Source organism: Momordica charantia (assembly GCF_013281855.1).
Source record: "Momordica charantia cultivar OHB3-1 chromosome 6 unlocalized genomic scaffold, Mcharantia_2.0 BLBB01000006.1, whole genome shotgun sequence".
Taxonomy (NCBI): domain Eukaryota; kingdom Viridiplantae; phylum Streptophyta; class Magnoliopsida; order Cucurbitales; family Cucurbitaceae; genus Momordica; species Momordica charantia.
The window spans coordinates 32,536,374-32,557,339 of NW_028275164.1; the positions used below are offsets into that span (position 1 = coordinate 32,536,374).

At 34.3% G+C, this 20,966-nt stretch overlaps 3 protein-coding genes across 4 annotated transcripts; 2 read left to right on the forward strand and 1 right to left on the reverse strand.

The window, feature by feature from the left end:
* The first annotated feature begins 350 nt into the window (after nt 1-350).
* Nucleotides 351-7,368, forward strand: LOC111024174 (shaggy-related protein kinase alpha). Its single transcript, XM_022301790.2, has 13 exons — nt 351-589; nt 1,443-1,615; nt 1,738-1,830; nt 2,102-2,161; nt 2,297-2,569; nt 3,445-3,519; nt 3,611-3,667; nt 4,307-4,447; nt 4,539-4,589; nt 4,993-5,088; nt 5,182-5,265; nt 6,508-6,610; nt 6,733-7,368. Exons 2-13 carry the CDS (start codon nt 1,502-1,504, stop codon nt 6,813-6,815), a joined length of 1,230 nt encoding a protein of 409 aa, XP_022157482.1. The 5' UTR covers nt 351-589; nt 1,443-1,501; the 3' UTR covers nt 6,816-7,368.
* A 2,010-nt stretch (nt 7,369-9,378) lies between these two features.
* LOC111025216 (C2H2 and C2HC zinc fingers superfamily protein) lies at nt 9,379-11,102 on the forward strand. Its single transcript, XM_022303061.2, has 5 exons — nt 9,379-9,731; nt 9,803-9,864; nt 9,947-10,028; nt 10,116-10,187; nt 10,652-11,102. The coding sequence occupies exons 1-5, from the start codon at nt 9,602-9,604 to the stop codon at nt 10,759-10,761; spliced, it is 456 nt and encodes a 151-aa protein (XP_022158753.1). The 5' UTR covers nt 9,379-9,601; the 3' UTR covers nt 10,762-11,102.
* Nucleotides 11,103-11,187: 85 nt separating this feature from the next.
* On the reverse strand, nt 11,188-14,699 carry LOC111025207 (Peptidase C15, pyroglutamyl peptidase I-like protein). Of its 2 annotated transcripts, none has more exons than XM_088124832.1 (5): nt 14,453-14,699; nt 13,436-13,774; nt 12,551-12,745; nt 12,391-12,438; nt 11,188-11,536 (listed from the first exon to the last, which is right to left on the reverse strand). In XM_088124832.1, exons 2-5 carry the CDS (start codon nt 13,700-13,702, stop codon nt 11,294-11,296), a joined length of 753 nt encoding a protein of 250 aa, XP_087980958.1. In that variant the 5' UTR covers nt 13,703-13,774; nt 14,453-14,699; the 3' UTR covers nt 11,188-11,293. The 2 variants fall into 2 exon arrangements, with proteins under 2 accessions (XP_087980958.1, XP_022158745.1); XM_022303053.2 differs by having other exon boundaries at nt 12,551-12,655; nt 14,453-14,662.
* Between the last annotated feature and the right edge of the window lie 6,267 nt (nt 14,700-20,966).

Below are 20,966 nucleotides of genomic sequence, written 5' to 3' on the forward strand. Positions count from 1 at the left end.
CATAGGAAAAGGAAGCACAAAAAAGGGGAAGAAAATTGGGTAAACTAATTGAAGTGTAATAAATCAAGAAGGTCATGCAATGAAGAATGTGGTTTTGTTTATGGAAAAATGAGGTGCCCACAGAAAGAAGCAGAGGGTGGCTCTGGTTCTCCATCACCTTAAAATTCCTCAAAAGATAAAGAGAGAGAGAAAGAGAGAAAGTAAAGTAAAGGAAGTTTGAATGGTCAAAAGAGAAAAGCCAAGCTGGAGTTCTTACACAGATTTTCATCTTAATTAATTTCTGAAGTTTGTTTAAATTGTTTTCTAATAAAGAAATCTTTCTTAGGACAACAACAACTATTTGTATTGTATTCTGATGGGCTCTCTTCTTTGACTGTCACCAGCGCATTGTAGCGTACCACACAATAAAGTAAAAAACTCTCTCTTTCTCTCTCTCTCCCAACACAAAATCCGAAAGCGGAAACCCAGTTCTTCACTTACGCAGCGCAGGCAGGCTACAAACTTTCTCGCGGATCTGACCCTTTGATTCTCACCCACGACGTGGCCTCACAGTTTTCTCCTTGATGTCTCAAAATTTTAGATTCGATCGGTAATGGGTTTCTTCTTCTGATTCCGTTTCTTTATTCTATTTTTAATTTTTCTTGTTTTTTCTTTCAATGGGTGTTCTTTATCTGGATCGTGGCGCTCTTGGGTAGGATCATTTTGGGGTCATTTATCTGGATCACCCAGTTGTTGATGTCTTCTTTTTCCTCTGCTTTTTTGTTCGTTTCTGGTCCGACGATTTCGGAAGATTCTGAGGGGATTGGTGGGTTAATTATTGAATATTTTGTGTTGTATTTACCTTTGTATGAGCTGGAGACTTCAGTTTTAAGTTCTATTTTTCTAAATGTTCTGGTTTTTGTCTCGGACGACTGTATATGTTGACATATATCCTTGTTGGAGCTCAGATCACCTTCAGTTTCTTTGCGAGGATTTCTTGAGAAGGTTCTTTTACCATTGAGTGATGTTCTGTGTAGAAAAATGGTTTGAGCCGTAACTATATAGAGGCCAGAGAATGATTGATATGAACACCTTTTGGGTTATTGATTTCATTGTCTGCAAAATGGTCAATGGACAAAAAAAGCAGAAATAATTTTATGATTTCTGTGGGCTTTCTAGTGGAATCATGTGCCCCAGTTAGCGTAGTGTTTTTTTTTTTTCTGGATTCTAGGAGGCCAAGAACTTCCAGGAAGTGCAGTGAGAATAATTAAGTTTAAATTGTCGTGAAGCAAGAACTATTCTTCCAAGACAGTGACCCAGGGTGAAATAGTTGGTACAGGTCATATTAATATTTTGTTTTAATATTTTACGGAAATTATGAAGAAAGGATTAAGTAATGTGGTAGGTGTTATTGGAATAGAACATGTATGATTAAGTGCGTTGATTTCATTTGATATCAACAGGTGAGTGGTTAGTTTTATCAAGATCATTCATTAGAGATATCTTGTGACGATTTCAAGAAATGGCTTCTATGGGTGTTGTGCCTACTTCAAGTTTAAGAGAACCTGCTGGTCATAGTGTTGGTGTTGATAGGTTGCCTGAAGAGATGAATGACATGAAAATTAGGGACGACAAGGTACAATGCATCTTTTAATGCACTTGAATTTCATTTCCAATCCTTATCATTTATATGAATTAATTTTAATCTTTGTTCTTGTCCATCTTCATGAGTTCTCATGAGTTGAAACAATTGTATAGGAGGTGGAAGCAACTGTTGTAGATGGAAATGGGACAGAGACAGGCCATATAATTGTGACGACAATTGGTGGTAGAAATGGCTATCCAAAGCAGGCATGAATTTCATGATATTCAGTTCATCCTTTTCTCACATTCTTTTTATTAGTGTGTGCACACTTGTATGAGTGGCTGACAGAAATTTTATAGTGTGAAAGTTATGTGTTGATCATTCCTCTTTGCTTCTAACTGTTGATTCATTACGAATTCTGTGCTTTTGTCATGAATTTGAAATATAAATCATTATGTAGTTGGCTTGGGTGTCTTACATATATTTTTTATTTCTCATTTATTGCGCCTCTAATAGTATTTGGTATTAGTAATGCAGACAATCAGCTACATGGCAGAGCGTGCTGTTGGGCATGGATCATTTGGAGTTGTGTTTCAAGTAATATTTACTAATCCTTTTTATCATATATTACTGATGGCAACTTTTTACTGCTTCAGTATTTTTTTTTTCCCAGATATTGGGGTTGTTGTGTACTTTTCTATATGCCTTTTTCATCTTATGTATCTTGTTTAGGCAAAGTGCTTAGAAACTGGGGAAACTGTGGCTATAAAGAAGGTTCTTCAGGACAAAAGGTACAAGAACCGTGAGCTGCAAACTATGCGGCTTCTTGACCATCCAAATGTTGTTGCATTAAAGCATTGCTTCTTCTCAACCACCGAGAAGGATGAACTGTATCTCAACCTTGTCCTTGAGTATGTCCCAGAAACAGTTCACAGGGTGATAAAGCACTACAACAAATTAAACCAAAGGATGCCGCTGATCTATGTAAAACTTTACATGTACCAGGTATTGTTATCAAGAATATCTATTATAGGAATTTAATATTAGCCACTTGGTTAATGATACTTATGGACTACTTCAGGCTGGATAATGAATGATGATGGTGTTACTCGTTAGAGATGTACGTTAGTTAAGTTTTGTTTGGGGTTTTTTTTACCAAATTGTAAAAAGAGGTTAGTTTGACTCATTGGAGAAAAAAACTGAACAAACCAATTGGTTCTGTTTTGTTTGGTTTGGTTTTCTGTGTATATATAATTTTCCATCAATCATTCTATTTCTATCAAATTTTACTGACACACAGGGTATATGAAAAAGTTGAGTTCAAATTACAAATCAATTTTAGGTAATCAATCTTTCCGTAAAAGATTGAACGTTTAAAGTTGAAAGTCGCTTGAATTAATAAGTCTTTACTTAATCACTTATTTATTTATTCATAAGAAACTAACTGATTTTTTTAAAGAAAGGAAGACAAATAATAGCCTAAGGGCTGAGGGTAAGGGGCACCCCTCTTGAGCAACTACTTCATGAGAATCTCTTCAGAAGGCCATAACTACAAAAGAATTTCCTGTGGTTTGAAATCCACTGAAAAGTAAAGGACTTTACACTATTAAAAAAATATTCAAAAGAAGAAAACTTATTTAGAACACTTGGCTCTATATATATATATATATATATTATTATGGTTTCAATGGAACTAAACTTGATAAAAAAGAAACCAACCAAGCGATTTTAGTTGAATTTGGTTTTGGTTTGGACCATCACTTTGTTTGGTTTGTGCATTTTTACTAATTTAAATTCCTTATGTTTCAGAAAATAATAGTGGACAATTCATGATTGATTGGCTAAAGTTTTATTTCTCACTCTATATGTTATTCTTGCAGATCTTTAGAGCATTGTCATATATTCATCGTTGTATCGGAGTGTGTCATCGGGACATCAAACCTCAAAATCTTTTGGTAAGATGAAAAAAGAAAGAATTCTGGGCCTCATTGTTTTGCTCCTAATGCCTATTTATAATTGTTTTTTTCAATCTATCAATTTATGCAGGTGAACCCGCATACTCACCAGGTTAAACTATGTGATTTTGGGAGTGCAAAAGTCTTGGTATGTCCTTTCTTTCTAACTTTTTTCTTGAAATATATATATATATTTCTTTTTTTAACAAGAAACAAACTTTTCATTGATAATATATATTAAACGGAAGAAAATATTCAAGGATAAAAACTCCCAACGGGAGCGAAAAAAAAAAAAACCAAACAAAGGACAAAGCTCCAAACATTACAAGAGAAAAGAAACGTTGAGGGACAAAATGACGAGCTGAAAACCAAAGCTACTTCTTCAATCTGTGAAAGTGACACCAATAGACTGCGCGAGAAAACAGCAAAGCTTCCAAACCAGAAAAATCTTCAAAAGACTATGAATAGAACAAGAAGATGAGTCCTTTAAACTTCGAAGGATATAGCCAACCAATGAATCCCTTTCTTAAAATCTTCACATTCTTCTTGATGTAGCGAAAAACTAAGAGCCAATAAAGACAAGGAATTAAAAACATGCTGCTGAAAAAATCCTTCAAAATCTTATTGATGCTGCTGAAAACCGAGGGCCAACAAAGACAAAAAAATAAATAACCTTGGGCCCCAAAAGCCATGATGAAATAAATAACTTTTTCTTGAAATAAAGGTTCAGTTGTGGGGGACTGTTGTCTGATTAACCAGATATTGTTAACTTCTTTGTGGTGTACAGGTAAAAGGGGAGCCAAATATATCCTACATCTGTTCTAGATACTACAGAGCTCCTGAGCTTATCTTTGGAGCAACAGAATATACTACTGCAATTGATATATGGTCTGCAGGTTGTGTTCTTGCAGAGCTATTGCTTGGTCAGGTAGTTGGTTGTGTATGTTTTCTCTTTTGAATGTTTTCTAGCATGAGTTATTATGGAAACTTAATAGCATTTATTTTTTTGTTTGTATCAGCCTCTTTTTCCTGGGGAAAGTGGAGTTGACCAGCTTGTTGAAATCATTAAGGTAATTTTGACATTTCAAATTTTGAGTAGATATGGGAATTCAGGCACCTAGCCCTTCAGAATATGTTACAGTGTTAAGGAGTTTTTTCTACATGATTTAGTCTAGGGAATCTAAAGACTCGTCAAGATTTTGATGATCAAGTATTTTTAACGAGAAACAAACTTTTCATTCCAATGACCAAGTATTATAAAGTAAATTCACTGTTTTATGTTTTGAATGTTTGAAGTTTATCTCTTGAACCAATTGATTTGTATTGGTTGGTTAAATCTTGGTATTTTCTTATATGGTGTGAAATTGCTCCTTTTATATTGCGAGCCTGAAGATGTTTATCATTTTCCTTCTACAGTTTTTACTTTATTGGATATTATGAACTTTTTGCATGTAATGGGAACTGATTTTGTAGGTTTTGGGCACTCCAACAAGGGAAGAAATTAAATGCATGAATCCCAACTATACAGAGTATAAATTCCCTCAAATTAAAGCCCACCCATGGCACAAGGTAATGGCATGAAATATTGTAAGTATATTTATTTATTTATTTATTTATTACCTTTCTTTGAACCATGTATTTAGGTATTCATTTACATTGCAGATATTTCACAAACGTATGCCACCAGAAGCTGTTGATCTCGTGTCAAGACTATTGCAGTACTCTCCAAACTTAAGGTGCTCAGCGGTAAGTATCTGGTCTCACAGGGTGACGCATGCCAACGCTTAATTTCTACGTTTAATATTCTGTCTATTTAGATGAAACTGAATGTTACTGGTTCTGGTAAAATCTCGAGACGTTTAAAGTCTGATGGTAGTGTGCCTTTTCTTTTCTTTTCCCTTCTCTCTCCCTTTTTTTTAAATGATTATATACATTTATGATCCTAATCTTAGCCAGTTTAAGTAGTAGTTGACTTGCTTGTTTGTGGCTTGCCATTTATGATAGTTTACTTGTTGTGTTGTTGCTGTAAATGCTGTATCATTGGTTGGAGAAGAGACAATTGAATAACATTATTCTAAGAAGCATGGACGCTCTGCTCGCAAGGGGTAGCCCAGTTGGTAAGGGCTTGGGGTCTCTTGCTCATATTGGTTTAGAGGTCTCAAGTTCGAACCTTTCGGTGAGCTTAATACCAAAAACCCTTGATGTCTCCTGAATCCGGGCCCTAGGATGGGCGCGTGTGCTTGTGGGTGTAGGGGAGCAAAGCTCCGACTCTCAGTTATAAAAAGAAAAAATCCATGGAAGCTGAAATTTGGGTAACGTATCTGTGTTGGACATGTGTCGGACACTTGGATGGTGACACTTCATTGGATATTTGTTAGCTGTTAGAAGATATGTGTCAATCACATGTTGTACAAAGTGAATATGGATCTAATACTTGTTAAGCATGTGTTGAACTCTTGTGAAGCGTAAGAAATAGACTTAAAATAGTAATATAAGACAAAATAATAAATTTTGAGAGTAAAATACATCGAACTCATTTTTCAAGCATAAAAATGCATAAGCTCATCCTTATGGTACAAAAATGATATATACTTAAAAAAATGGTATATTTTGATAAACGTGTCCTTCCTGTGTTGTGTTTGTGTCATATTTGTGCCTCATGCCGGGATCCATACTACTTCGATATTATTCCTTCCATCAGTTTTAGCCATAGACGGTGCCTGATTAAATATAAGCAGGGAATGTTTGGCTACCAAATAGTGATCTTTATGTGGGTTGTTGAACAATTTTCCACCTAAAAAGGGACCTATGAATTATCATTTGACTTTTGACTTTTAGCCCTTTGGGATAGCATATGGAAAACATAGTGTTGTCTTTTTGTGCAATACATTACTTGCTCTCATATTCTCATATCTGCACTTGGTAAATAATAAGAGTTTCTCTATTGTAACATGAGAAGTAATCAGTTCTATTTAACATGTGATACAGTTGGATGCCTTGACTCATCAATTTTTTGATGAGCTTCGTGATCCGAATACCCGACTGCCTAATGGACGCTTCCTTCCACCACTATTCAACTTTAAAGCTCATGGTATGGTAACAAATAACAATTTTCTTTTGTTTTAATAAAAAGAAGTGAAAACAATTTCTAGACATGCTAATTAATCTTCTGCATTTAATGTTGTGGCTATTGGTGCTGCTTCATTTGACTAGAATTGAAGGGTGTACCTATTGAGATATTGGTGAAATTGATACCAGAACATGCAAGAAAACAATGCCCATTTCTTGGGTTGTGAAATTGATTAGTAACGTAACCGTTTCACCAGTGGCGTCGTCTCATCTCGACAAAGAAAGCTACGGGTGTCCCAGTCTGTGCTATTCCTTCTGTTTGCTATCAGTATATCTCTGTATTACCAACTACCTTGTTTTGAAAGAGCAGATCTAGATATGTTCTTCTTAATGAATGGGTAACAAAAACTCTATCTAATGTTCTTCCATGTGTATCGAATTCGGCTTTACGTGTTTTAATCTGTATTAGGATTTGGTTGGATGTAGTTAAGGTGAAGTTGGCAGCGGATTTCTTGGTCCGGCTGCCCTCGACGGGACTGGCTTACCTGGCTACACAGTCTTGTTATTGGAAAAAACATGTGTGTGCCAAGTATGTATCAACCTTTTATCTCCATGTGCAGATGATGGTGTATCTACTTCCTCTTGTACACTTTTTATGATCATGGACTTCCATCTTCTTTCTGCTCTTCTATCTTTTCTTCAGCTGGATCAGATCAGATGGATCCATGTATGTGTATATACTAGTTTGGATTATATTTAGAAATCACTTTTCTTTGCTTAGATGAGACTCAATGTGAGATGAAGGACGGGTGACCCTTTTGCATTGCTTTTCTTCAGCTGTTTCTTTGCTGCTTGTTAACAGAGAATTAGGCAAATTGCCACTGAATTGTAAGAAAACTAGCATTTTTTCATCTGTTTTTAGTGTTTTTTTTAATTCCGCGGAACTCTGAATCTGACATATTCATATGATGAACGTGGTGGTGGCAAGTTAAAACTATGGTTCTTTTGTCTGAACAATGATGGCAAAATGTTTAACCGTATTGAAGTTATTCTGAGCTCGCTTATGCGATTGCGATTTGTCTCTCCCTCGGAACACTTCTCTTCCCTTCCCCATTGCTGCTGAGGTGGCTCTGGTCGTTTTCTAAGGTTTGTAAGGTCAAAAGAAGATCATCTCCTCCTATCTGAAAGGGAAGAAAGATGATCAAGAAAGGAGGATTGATACCTCTGATTAGAAATTTATGTGAATGCTAAATCTACGATTGTTCTATGAATAGGTAATGGTTGGAGTTATTGATAATGTCCATTAAGGTACTACCAAAGTGCATCGAAGTCCCAAAAGCTTCACCTTTGAACTATTGAGGCAACATCATTATGGAACTATTTGAAACCCATTCTATAAAACAAGCAATTGAAAGGGAGAACAATAAGAAGTAATGGTTGAAATGCGAGAGAAACACTTTTCTTTGTAACTTGAAAATTGCCCATTTGATTACAAGAGACGCGTTGTTTGCCCCCATCCCTACCTTGCTCCAATAACACTTCAACATGTTTTTTTAGTTCGGGTTCGGAAGGTTGAAGATATATGCTTTAGCTATATCTTTTTTGACAACGAAAACAAAAAATAGAGAGATTATATTTGAAAATGATTTATTGTAGAAGGCTAAGCTCAACCTACAGCCCATCGCTAATTTGTTAGCCATTCTTTTACACAAATGGAAGGAGCATCCCTGAAAATGGGTAGGATATCTTGATGATATCCTTAGCTAACAAATTCACTTCTAAATCATCCCTTTTTCTCAAATTGATTAGGTTGAATACATGTGCCAAATTTGTTTCAACTTCAAGCACCCAAAATCTTGCCTCGAAAGCGACTAAAAAGCCATCCCTTAATGCCAAAGCTTCAACTAAATCGACCCATCCCTTAATGCCAAAGCTTCAACTAAATCGACATCGGTAATCCCCCGATACACGTATACATCACCTCTTCTCTATCATTTTGGAAAATAGCACCCATATTACCTAAAATTGGGATCCATTTGAATACCTGCATTTGTGTTGAGTTTGATATTTGGACTGATTGGAAGTTTCCAATTAGTAATAGAAGAACCCCTTACAACCTTCCAATTACTGTTGCTCTTGGCATTGAACTTCCTAAAATGTGATACATAATACATATGCTTGGACTCAATTCGTATCCTCTTCTGGGTCGTTCTTTAAATGGAGATGCATTAAAGTTTAGAAAGAAGCAGCAGAAAATATCTATCCATCCTTGGGACTGTTTCGGCCAATTCATGTGGTAGAAAGGAGTTTGTTGCCAAGCTTTTTTCAAACTTTCGCATTCCCAAAAAGTATAATTCCATCCCAATATTTGTATGTTCATGTTGGCATATGTTGTGGTGTATTATTTAAAGGTCAGGAAGAAACTTTTAACTAATAAACCAACATGACACGTATGCATTAAACCAAGTTAACATGTCTTATTAGATGTAAAATTCAAAGTTTATAGACCAAGTTTATAAATTATCATTTGGAGGCGATATCATGAATCAGCTGACATACACAATCTAGTAATGGAATTGGAGCATTGTTGTCTTGTTCACCAGTGAGGGGTACTATACATTTGAATCTAACATCGAGCTTAGAGATCTAGGGTATATCTCTTAGGATAAGCATTTAACGCCGATATTAAGGTTACTTTGAATCGCAGAATCGTGCTTTCGTCGAATGTTAGAAGATATCTTGTTGGGTGAGCTCTATCCGAGAAGAGGGTCGATGAAACTCTACTCATCTTTCACGTACTCCTCAACTCATCGATATCAGACTCAATTCCACGTGGCATTGCAGGAGTGGTCCACGTGTCAGAACAGATTTTCCCCTTAAGATCCTTAGAATTACAAAATAGCGATGAAAAATGAGGAGAAAATGATCGGAAACAGAACAGCTTAGAAAACCCTCGATAAGGGAAACTCGAAGACTCGCGAAGAAGAAGAAGAAGAAGAAGAAGAAGAAGAAGATGCCATTGGGAAAGTACTATTGCGACTACTGCGAGAAGCAATTCCAAGACACCCCTTTCGCCAGAAAACGCCATCTTCACAGCCTCTCCCACCAGAAAGCTAAAGCTCTCTGGTTCGACTCCTTCAGAGGTTCTCTCTCCTTTTCCCCCACATTTCAATCCGCAACTCATTCTTCTTTCTGCTCATCCTTTTCCTTGCAGACCCCAATCAAGCTTTCTCTGATGGCTTTGGAAGAGGCGTCTGCAACCGATTCGTCAGAACAGTATTCTTCGCTTGGCAACTGAATTCTGACCTAATTTTTGTTTCTTTTGTGATTATGTTCTTAATTCGCGTTGCTTTGATAGGGGTTTTGCCAGTACGGTGATTCTTGTAAATATTTTCATCCCAAGAACAATCCGCAGAACTCGAGTACGCAACCCATTGCAGGTAGAGCAACTGTCCTTACCATGTTTCAAGAAGCGAATGCTATTTATTTCGAAACCTTGTCTGATTTAGAATCAATCAAAATATCAGGTTTCCCGGAATATAGTAATCAAGCCTCAAATATTCCTGTGAATCAATTCGTCGAAGGCAGCTCTCTGACAGGTAATTATTTAGATTCTTGAAATCGTCAGCAGTCTAAAGTTCTCCCCATTTTGTAAATTTACTTGTCCAATTGCTGCTGTTGATTAAAATTTTAGTCGATCATTACAAGTTAGCCTTCAGAAGAATGACCAATCAATTCCCATCTCCATTCCTCTTTCATACATGGATTTTTAACAGGTTTTTCAGGGTCCTCCACAAGTTACTGGAGAAAATGACTGGATTTAATATTCATTTTACATAGTGCTTGTTAACTAACATGGACCATGAGGCCTGATTACGGGTTCACGACAGCATCCATCAATTGTTAATAGATCTGCAAATCATTCTGAGTTCTACTATTGAATCATTTGTTCAAGGATTTCCTGTCACATTAATCTTGCATAATTCTGAAGATATTTTTCGTCTTAAGCTCTCTATTTGTTTTCAACTTTCTATTTTTCATATTTCATCAATTTTGTTTACAGGCAATTTAGTTAGCAACAGAATGGGAACATCATGGGGCAATTTACCTCCATCATTGATGCCTCCTCCAGAGGGTGGTTACCCACCTCTTCCCATTGTAGACTGGGGCTAATTGATGAATATCAGTTACCGGTACAAGTCTCCTCGGCTTCTCGTGTTTCCACCCCATGTCTTATGCAGCGGTTTGCACAAATGTAGTGTCGCTTAGAAGCCAGACAAATGAACTTTTTTTGTTCTTCTCTCGGGTACGAAATGCAACCCCAAAGTGTCATAAACATCGACTTCTGTTAAGGTTCAAGTAGTATTCAAGTCATGATGCGTCATGTTTATGGTTCTCTAAACTTGTTGAAACCATAATCGGGAGAAATTTAGATAAAGAGTTGATAAAGCATAGTAAACAGAAGCGTGATTCTTAGCTCTCTTTAATAGCAAACTGAATTTTTCATTCATAAACCAGGCATCAGAGGGTCCATATGTTATTAATCTCAATGCATAGTCGAAACAGAGTGTAGAGAAGTGTGAAGAACATATGAATGCATGGTTCAAAATACGTACATTAGCCCGGAAAGCATATTATTATTCCTTTTATTCAAGCATCTTGACAAACAAGCATCACCCAATACATCCTCCTATACATTGGTAGTCTAATAACTTGAAGATGCAAGAACCTCTAACAAGGAAGCAATGAATTGCATCTGGGTCTGTTCATCTATAGTTAAGAAGAGAGGAACATGAACAAATAGCGATTTGATGCCGTTCTCTTCTGCGTAGCGGAGGGAATGATAGTAGACATAATTGCACACGAAACGACCCGCATCATCTGAAGTCATGACTTCATATCCCTTTTTTGCCAATGTCTTGGTTATTTCCTCCACTGGAAGGGAAGTCTGCAGGGCAGAGTTGGATGAGAAATCAAATTAAAAGAAAAAAATCATGACTTGCATCAAGAATTTAAGACCAGCGAAAGGGTGCTATAATTCCTGCAAATCAAAGGTTATTTGCTTCAAGTGTAGACAACGGAAAATTTGCTACAGATTTTGTTTTTTCCAACCAAGTTCAATTCTTCTAATGTTTTTGATATTAGCATGAACGCATACAAGATACTACAAAAAAAATACATTTGAATATTGTCATGCAATTTCAATATTTTCATGTGCGTATAATGTATTAGTTTATGATATTAGCATATTTGAAGGATGTAATAAAATATGGCATACTCGAAGAAATTAAACAAATTGATTAGATATTTCTATTGATGCAATGCCTCAAATAAACAAATGACTTTTTATATTGTGAATTTCATTCTAATAAAATGCAAGTATCAACTCATTTTTTCATATAAAATTAACATTTTAGTTCATTGTACTAAGAATCTCAATATAGCTCAACTAGTTAAGGGTATATCTCGGATATGTAACTCTAACTAAAGTGTTGGGGTGCTGACCAATTACCACTCACAGTGATGACTTCATGTCCACTGTAGCAGTATTCTCGCAGTATTCTCGCAGTATTCTCTCAAATTTTAACAGATAATGATATCTAAACATCTATATTTGGTCAAAGAAGAGCATATTCTGGTTCTCAGAACTTAAAAAAGCAACTCAAGCAGGCATTCCCTAAACTGAAGTTCTAATAGTCAGAAAAGTGGCCTCCAAAAGACATGAATATAGTTTCTTAATGGTAGTATATTTATAAAATGCAGGTATAAAAATTTAACCCATGGGAAAATTTATCATTCTACCTCTCGTACACGTGAAATTTCACCATCCTCGGGAACGATTGGTAATTTCTGCAGCAGAAGAAACAAATAACTGATCAAACTCACAGCAAAAAAGGTGCTCAAACAAACTAAAACTCTCCACATGACTAAGAGATCGATACACATTAAGCAAATTATGTACCTGAGGTTTCCATCCCATTTCATCAGGACAACGAAAAGTGGCTTCATTAAAAGCTCGATGTTCAACAGCAAACCTTGAAGCGCCGCTATTAACTCCCAAGTGAAGCTGAAGCAAGAGTAGTAATAATTTGTACTCATTACTCAGAACATCAATGAAGAGAACCAACATGATGCAAGGCACACATTTGCAAAAGTTCTGCAGTCAAGGTTTTCTGTTTCTCTTATCAACAATCAAGATTTTGTGAAGAAAATGATTTAAATGGACAGAATTATGCTTTTCAAACTAAATCGTCTGTATTTACATGTTCTTATATTCAGAATTTATGATACATATATCCGTAATGCTTAAGATGGTGTCAATTTCATGTACATGATATTATTCAAAGCCAACCTCCCTATCTTTTTTCTGTACATATAGCTCAACTAACTTACTGTAATGTTTGTAAGGTTTTCAGGCATTATAATAGTATTCCTGTAAAAAATAACTAACTATACCTCAAAATAAAAGTGAATTAAGATGAACAATATAGACTTCAATATTGAAGCAGGCTTTATCAAATGTAAAGGGGCTGTTCTTTGTCATTTTATTCTTCATTGACTTTTCATTATAGACACTGAAGACCAACAACTTCCTAAAAAATAACAGGAAAGTTAAACCAGGACAAGTGGGAGCGATGTGATTTCCAAGTAATTTATGCTGTAGCTTCCATAGTCCAGTCACAAATACTAATGTGTAAATAAGTAATGAGCAGCAGATTATATATCATAATGAAACATAAAATAAGAGTAGACAGATAAAAGGGGAAGGTAACTTTCCAGAGATGAGTTAAAGAGGAAACAAGTATTAAATAGATAAAGCTTTGAACTAAATGCAGGAATTACTGACCCATATGATTCTTCTTGAATTAGTAGGTCCAGAATCGTTCCCCTCTATTGCAGATTCCAACGTCTTCCGTAGCGAATCAAGAGATCCATGCCCGGCAGTCTCAAGAATTGAGCAATTCCCAAGAGTTAGACCTTCTGGCAAACCATTCTTCTCCATATACTTCTTGAGATTATTCACAATTGTCTCAGTTGGATTGTCAGAAACTCCATGGAACTTCTTAAACCCCGTTACATGAATCGTCACTGATGGAGGCCCTTCCGACCCCATTTACCAATGATATTTTCTTGATAACAGTGCTACTACAGAGAGAGTGGCAAAAGGAAAATTGCCCCCAACAATCTGCAAGATATGAATGCATCTAAGCTTATTGCAACTGAAAGTACAGTTCTCAGTAGAAAAAAATCCTCTTCTTTAGACTTCATGTTCCCTAACACCATAATCTCATTGTATAACCCATTGACTTCTCTTGGATACGTTAAAGGTTTTACAAAAATAGCTTATTAAAATCTGGACTGTAAATAACAAAATCAGTGACCCAAATAGCACATACAATACTCACTTCAATAGTTGTATCCACAGAATCAAAGAAAAAGAAAATTACAACACAAGCATCTTCTAAGAAAAGAGAGAAGCAGCAGCAGTAATCTCCATTGAAATACCTCGGAAATCAAACAAATCGAGAGAGAGAGAAAACCCAGTTCTTAGAACTACATGACAATAGAATGAAGGTAATGATCCGTGTAAAGTTGAAGACGGAAACCATCCAGCAGATTCATCAACTCTCAAGAATAAGGAAAACAGAAGAAATGAAAAGGAAAAAGTTCAAGGGCAAAAAATTCCCAATCGAGATGCTGAGTTAAATTAGAACTGAATCAGAAGCCCAAAACGCAAAACTGATCAGAAACAACAATTACACAGAAATCTACCCAACTGGGCAAGGAGAGGGCAATTAAAGAAACTGGGTTCATAAAAAAAAGGGAAAAATCCGCAGAAAGCGAGGAATATAGACATGTTTACCTGTTAAGATTGGAGAGGAAGGCAATAACTCAACCACCAGTCTTATCTGTTCTTTACCTAGTAAAACTAAAAGACGATCAGATTATCAGAGAAAAAAGGGATTAAATAGCATCGTAGAGAACGTGGAGATGGTGGGAGTTGGAAGGTTGCATCGAAACGCCCAAAAGCAAATTATTATTTTTATAATTTTGTGGGACACTATGAAATTGCATCCATTTTGGATAACATTTCGCAGTCGTAATCATTCATCGACATCGTTTCATTTTTTCTTTTGGAAATCATTTCTCAAAATATAAAATATAAATCTTGGAAATTTCATCAAACCCATCAACTTCAAGTCTTGTTTCATGACTTTATGCTCTGAATAATCACAATCATAAAGTTTTTTACGGAGCTGGATACCAATATTCTAAACATTCATTGAATAAAACTTGCTTCTTTCTTGGTTTATTCAATTATTTTAGATAAAATATCCATTTCTTCTGTTGATTCTCCCATTTTATTCGAATTTGTTTTTCATATACCAACTATGGGGAATATATTCTTTTACCATAAATAAATTTATATAGTCGCATCTATCTAGCTTATTAGACATTTTCTAAAGTTTATAATTCTATTAATTTTTTTTAGATTTGTTAGATATTGTATAGAGCTAAAAAAAATTTATTGGACTAAAATCTCAAAGTTCAAGACCAAATTGTGTAATCTAATTTGGACTAAATTATCACTAATTAATTAAGTCGGTATGTTACCCGTTGTATAACTATGTTAATAGCAGAGATATATTATAACTAAAATTGAGAGGTTAAAAGAAGTAATAAATTTTTTTTTAATTTAGGGATTAAATAGGGATCATATTAAAACTTTTATCTATAACTGCATCGGTAATTAAAAATCCACCTTATTATTACTATTATAGTTATGTGAATTATGAAATTGCTTTAATTATTTTCCATTACCATTGTTTTAGAAATAAATTATTCTCAATGTGACAGTTCTATTTGTGAATTTTTGTCAAAATAATGACAATCATAAAGTCTTATTTGATAGGCCGAAGAATACTAATATTCTAAAACTCTCCTTCAATAAAAATAGTATTTTTCTGAGTTTGTTATTCAATTCCACCTCATTAAATGACACCTATAGTTTAAAGGTGGGTTCAAATTTAGCTTAGAATTGGTACAAAATCAATCGATGGCACCTATAGTTTACATGTTTATAATATTGAAATGATTCGAGGTAAGATGATGTTGAGTTATTTTCTTCTTTATTAATTTTTTTCATCCCACCTATTTATAGGTAAATAGATTGTTTTAGGATGAAAATTTTATATGCAATGATTTTTATTATTTATGTTTTTTTTTGTCAAAAGTAATAATATTTGAGTTGGTTAGATTGAAAATGGGTCTTGTCATGTCTCCAACAAAAATATTCTTAAACCATTTGCTTTGCATTGTGATATTGTTTGTTATATTGAATTTATTCTAAAAGTACATCATTTCTTTAATTGCTAGAGAGCTAATATTGAATGTTAAAGTAACTTTTGACAAAGTATTGCATTTACAAAAGGACACCAATTTCCAACCATACCAAGATTTATGTACCTTGAGGTAATAAGTTTAATGTTTTTTTTTTCTGTCAACTTGAATAACTCAATTGATTAAGATATATATCATCGATCAAAAGATCAGGGTGAGAATCTTGATTCTCAACCTTAAATCTTGTTGTACTCCAAGAAAAAAAAGCTTAATATTTTTCTATAATTATTTAACTATACATAATAAATGATAAATACTAAATAATCTTTGATTATTAAGGATTCAAAGCATTTTAATAAATATTAAATTGTATTTTTTTGCAAATCCGGCATAGTTCAATGGGTAAAGATACTTATTATTATCTGTTAAGGATCCCACCTTGAAAAGAGAAGGGACCTAACAATGGTTTATAATAGACATGAGCTACTCCTCCCATTGTCAATTGGTTTTGAGATGGAACCCCATGAAAGCCCAAAACACTCAAACGAGCATGCGGTCCCGACCAAGATCGATAAACCAAAAAGTAACTTCCAGCATGTCTCGCCACTCCTCCTCATCAATGTCAAGGACATCCTCAACGTTGTTATTGTCATTAACATAACTATTTGTAAAAAAAAAAAAAAATTTGAAACCACATGGAGTGAGTATAAAAATACTCTGTAAGCAATTCTCATCCTAAGAAACATTAAATTATTCAAATACACACATCATGTTTATATGCTTGCATACATACGATGATTGATAACTAAACACTTTGATGATTAGTTGAGAAAAACAAGACAAGTTTACAAGCAATTTGATTGAAATAACTACCATGTTATACTTTAAACTCTTTACTTAAAATACTTAACACAGCGAGTAAACAAACAGAATGAACTTAAGCAACAAGTATAGAAGAAATTTATCAACTGATGTGTGAGAGGTAATGGGAAAGAGTTTTGTGACCTATTTTGAGTACAAGTAAACGATGATTCAACAATAACTAATGATGTTAGCACACTAGCCCACAAGACATTACTCCTTTCTAGGATGCCCAGATTTCATGGTATTCGGATTTTAACTCAAAACAACAACATTTTAACCCAGTCTTTAGCCATGCTAAATGAGTCTCATCTCTAAGAACCTACACACTAAGCTCAAAAGTAGATCTAACACAAGTTGAAGTCAGTACTCTCTACTATAGTTTCCCAAAAGTTAGCAAAGAGATTATCCAATATATTGATCAAACACATTGAAAGTTATTCAATAGAAACAAACTTCAACTCAGTGCACATCATTATTATAAACTAAAACAAAGTTTACAACTCAAAATAAGTTCACGACATCCTCCCCTACTATGAGTTTAGCTACACAATGACATAGGTGGAAGGGAAGAAGGAATAATGTAACAAGAAGGAGAAGAATGAAATGTTGATGAACGTCAACTTAGTTTTCTTCTTCTCCAGGGTCTTCTTTTGAGTCTTCTCTTCTTCCTCCCCTTTGTCCCTTTGAGCTCTTAGGGATTTGTGGAGTGAAAAGATGGAACCAATGTGTAGAGAATGATGGAGGCAACCTTAAATGGTTGCTTTTATACTTCTCATTGATTTTAGGGCAACAAGATGGATAAAGTGGGCCTCAGCTTAAAAATGGTGTTAGCTCCATTTTCACGGGGGGAAAATTTATCTCTTTCAGCTCTGTTCCTTTTCTGCTTTTTTTATTCTGATGTTACAACATCAACAATGCTGTACCAAAACACTCAAAAGTTAGAATATATAACATAAAGCACAATACCACCAACATGTAATGTTGTTTTGGAACTTGAAGCATGCTAGCAATAAATCAAGATGAATTTAGCTCATGGTGTGAACATTATTAGCTATTCTTGGTGATTTTCATACAAAAATAACTCTCTTAAGGAGAGTTATCAACTAATTTACCAACCTAAATCTTTAATTTGACGTCATATTCAGCAGAAATACCTCGTACCATAACTGTCAATTCTGCATGTAAGATATAGGACCATTATCCCCATAAATACCATTAGCATGAAGTAATTTGTTTCCTATGGCTTAGTCCGTTAGCAGAAACTATACATGACATATCATACATTTTAGCTGCATAGCACAACTGCTTAATTTGGGTATTTCATGCATAATATTAATCTTATCTAAATCCACGATACATAAGATTATTAATTTAACAACGAATACAATGTGTCACACATTATGTCATGTTTTACATAAATATGCTTCACTATTAAACGTACTAAAATATGAGATCATTAAACTATGTGATCAGTATACATACTTTGCAATAAATCAAACATAACTAAAGTAATCATTCAATAAAAAAAATATTGAAGCAACATAAATAACTCAACTCAATAACAAACAAGGCAACTTAATAACATAATTCACATACAATCAATAATACCACAAAGATAGACCAACGGTAACTTAGGATAGAATGTACTTACCTAATCAATAATATCACACAAACTTATGATAGAATCCACTCCTTAAAGCTTACTAATAACCATTAATATAACTAAAATTAGACATCAATTACCTACTTAGAAATTAATTTTACATATGTTTATTTGACAACTAAATATAGTAGAGTTAAACAATTGACTCACAAAATTAATCGAGATGCACGTTAATTGACTGGACAGGAAAATAAATTAGAAATTGATCTAATAAATTGTTAGTATTATTTGAGATTTGAGATAAGGTTTGACAATAAAGAAAGGGTAAAGAAGAGGGTTGCCAACCGAGGAAGATTCCTTTGTTTTCTAAAGATGACAGGTCGGTTATACTTCCAATGTCACGGACGTTTGTGATTGGATCATAATTTTTCTTTTTTTATATATAATGTAAGATGACAGAGGCGCCAGGTGGTGTAAATAAGCAGTAGTCGGCATGGAACACGTTCGATTAATCCAACGGTCCACATTAATCTCTTTATTTATTTGATAATCCGCGGTTTTTTGACCGACCCCACAACGCACAAAACGTGTTCATCTTCTTTTCCTGAAAAAAAGTTAAAAGAAAAACAAATACTTTGATATTAAATGTTCGTTTATAGCCTTTGAAAAAAATCGATAAAATATGAAAATATCAACAATTTGAAATTTAGATATTAACATTTCTATTCACATCGACATTTAAAATCTTAGTTACATGGGAAGTAATACAATTTTATCCCGTTTATGTTTTTGAAAAAGCTTGTAAGCACCGCCAATAAATTTCTTTGTTTTTCTATCTTAAAATCGAAACGAAATTTTGAAACTAAAAAAATAGTTTTCAAAAACTTTTTTTACTTGAAAAGTGAAGCATATTAAAGATAGTATTTGTGAGTAAGCTTCTTTTGAGAAAAAAAATTAAAATGAAATGTTATTAAACGAGACCTTAAAATTTTAAGTATCATATTGACAAATTAACTTTTAAATTTCTTCAATTTTATCTCTATGTAACAAAAAAAAGAATGAAGAGACCAACATAGTGAGAGAGAAATAAAGGAAGAAAAACTTATATTCATTAAAATGAGAGAATAATTACGTGTATTTATAAGAAAATAAGAAACCGGCCACTAATCCACTAAACATACCATTGCCCTTAAAATCTTCACTGAGCCTAGAATTCTCCACCTTTCATCCACTCCCTCAACTAATAAATAAACTACCTTTACTACAAAATTAACTTGTAAAAACTATTAAGCACTAACATGGTAATTAAACACCAAGTGTATGGGTACGCAACTTGTTCATTGGAATGTATCTTCTGCAACTGGATGTTAGCTTGTGTCAAAACTTTCTCTCGAAAAAAGTGAAAATATGTTTCAATGTGCTTTGTAAGAGTATGAAACATTGGATTATAGGTAAGCTTGATTTCGCTTTTATTGTCACAAAAAATAGACACCGGAGTAGTCCAAAATAGAAAAGCTTTCTCCCCTAAGTCTTTTCAACAAAATACACTTTTGAATAGCTCACATAATGACTACTTATTGATCTGTTTTATCGCTTGAAAGAGCAACATAAATTTGTTTTTTACTTCACCATAATATATCTCCTAAATAGTACCCTATTTGGTCGTGGAACGTCTATCATTAACATTACCTACTCAATTTGCAACAACAAAAATACTCAACACAGAAGATGTAGCTTGTTTATATAAACGGCCAACACTCGACTCAAAGTGCTATTCACATTTTAAAGAATCCTCTTTGTTGTAAATTAAATGAGCTTCATATGATTTGTCCATAAACTCTAACAAGGCAGCGACGTAAACGAACATAAATCTACTTCTCGAGTGCTTCTCATCAATCTGCATAAACCAACACGCTCATTCTCTCACTCTACCAGAAATAGAATGCCCACTTTGCCCTTAATGAAGAGTTGGCCTTTGGTTTCTTGCAATGGCACTGACGCGTCTAATTGGGGTCTAACTTGGATTAGTTTTGCACATTGCAAATGTCTATCGTCCATTTCTAACTTACAAGTAACAGCAGATTTGTTTAGTCTTTGAACTTTAAAAGAATAGAAAAAAGATAAATTTTTACTTTAAACTTGACAAAGTGTATCAGATTTTACCTTAACCTTTCAAGTTCATCGAATTGCACTTTAAACTTTAACAAGTGTTGCAATTGAGAAGACATATCATTGTCTTTGCGTACGTCATACACGCACTGTGTAATATGATGTTATGAGACCAACACCACGATAGAGCTTATGACCATAAGGGGCATCGCATAAGTGACTGCATGGATGAGCAATATGATGTTACATCCTACGTGTACGTGTTAGGTTCTATGATCGCATTGCTTAGTTATCCAATCTTGCTACATGATGTGCCAATAACTCCAAGTAATCCTGTAGATTAGTAGCGCAAGATGTTATATTTTGCATGGACGCGTTAGGATTTACAATCGTATTTCCCATTTATTAAATCGCACTATATATGCGATGGGTATATCACAAAGTAAATATATACATAATG

Excerpts from the sequence above, each read along its gene's own strand:
- LOC111024174 (XM_022301790.2), top strand. The coding sequence starts at position 1,502 with ATGGCTTCTATGGGTGTTGTGCCTACTTCAAGTTTAAGAGAACCTGCT. Across the intron at positions 4,448-4,538 it reads CAGAGCTATTGCTTGGTCAG|CCTCTTTTTCCTGGGGAAAG; the intron begins GTAGTTGGTTGT and ends TGTTTGTATCAG. Across the intron at positions 5,089-5,181 it reads AAGCCCACCCATGGCACAAG|ATATTTCACAAACGTATGCC; the intron begins GTAATGGCATGA and ends TTTACATTGCAG.
- LOC111025207 (XM_088124832.1), bottom strand. The coding sequence starts at position 13,702 with ATGGGGTCGGAAGGGCCTCCATCAGTGACGATTCATGTAACGGGGTTT. Across the intron at positions 12,439-12,550 it reads AAATGGGATGGAAACCTCAG|AAATTACCAATCGTTCCCGA; the intron begins GTACATAATTTG and ends CTTCTGCTGCAG. Across the intron at positions 11,537-12,390 it reads AAATTTCACGTGTACGAGAG|ACTTCCCTTCCAGTGGAGGA; the intron begins GTAGAATGATAA and ends TCTGCCCTGCAG.
- LOC111025216 (XM_022303061.2), top strand. The coding sequence starts at position 9,602 with ATGCCATTGGGAAAGTACTATTGCGACTACTGCGAGAAGCAATTCCAA. Across the intron at positions 9,732-9,802 it reads CTGGTTCGACTCCTTCAGAG|ACCCCAATCAAGCTTTCTCT; the intron begins GTTCTCTCTCCT and ends TTTTCCTTGCAG. Across the intron at positions 10,029-10,115 it reads GAGTACGCAACCCATTGCAG|GTTTCCCGGAATATAGTAAT; the intron begins GTAGAGCAACTG and ends TCAAAATATCAG.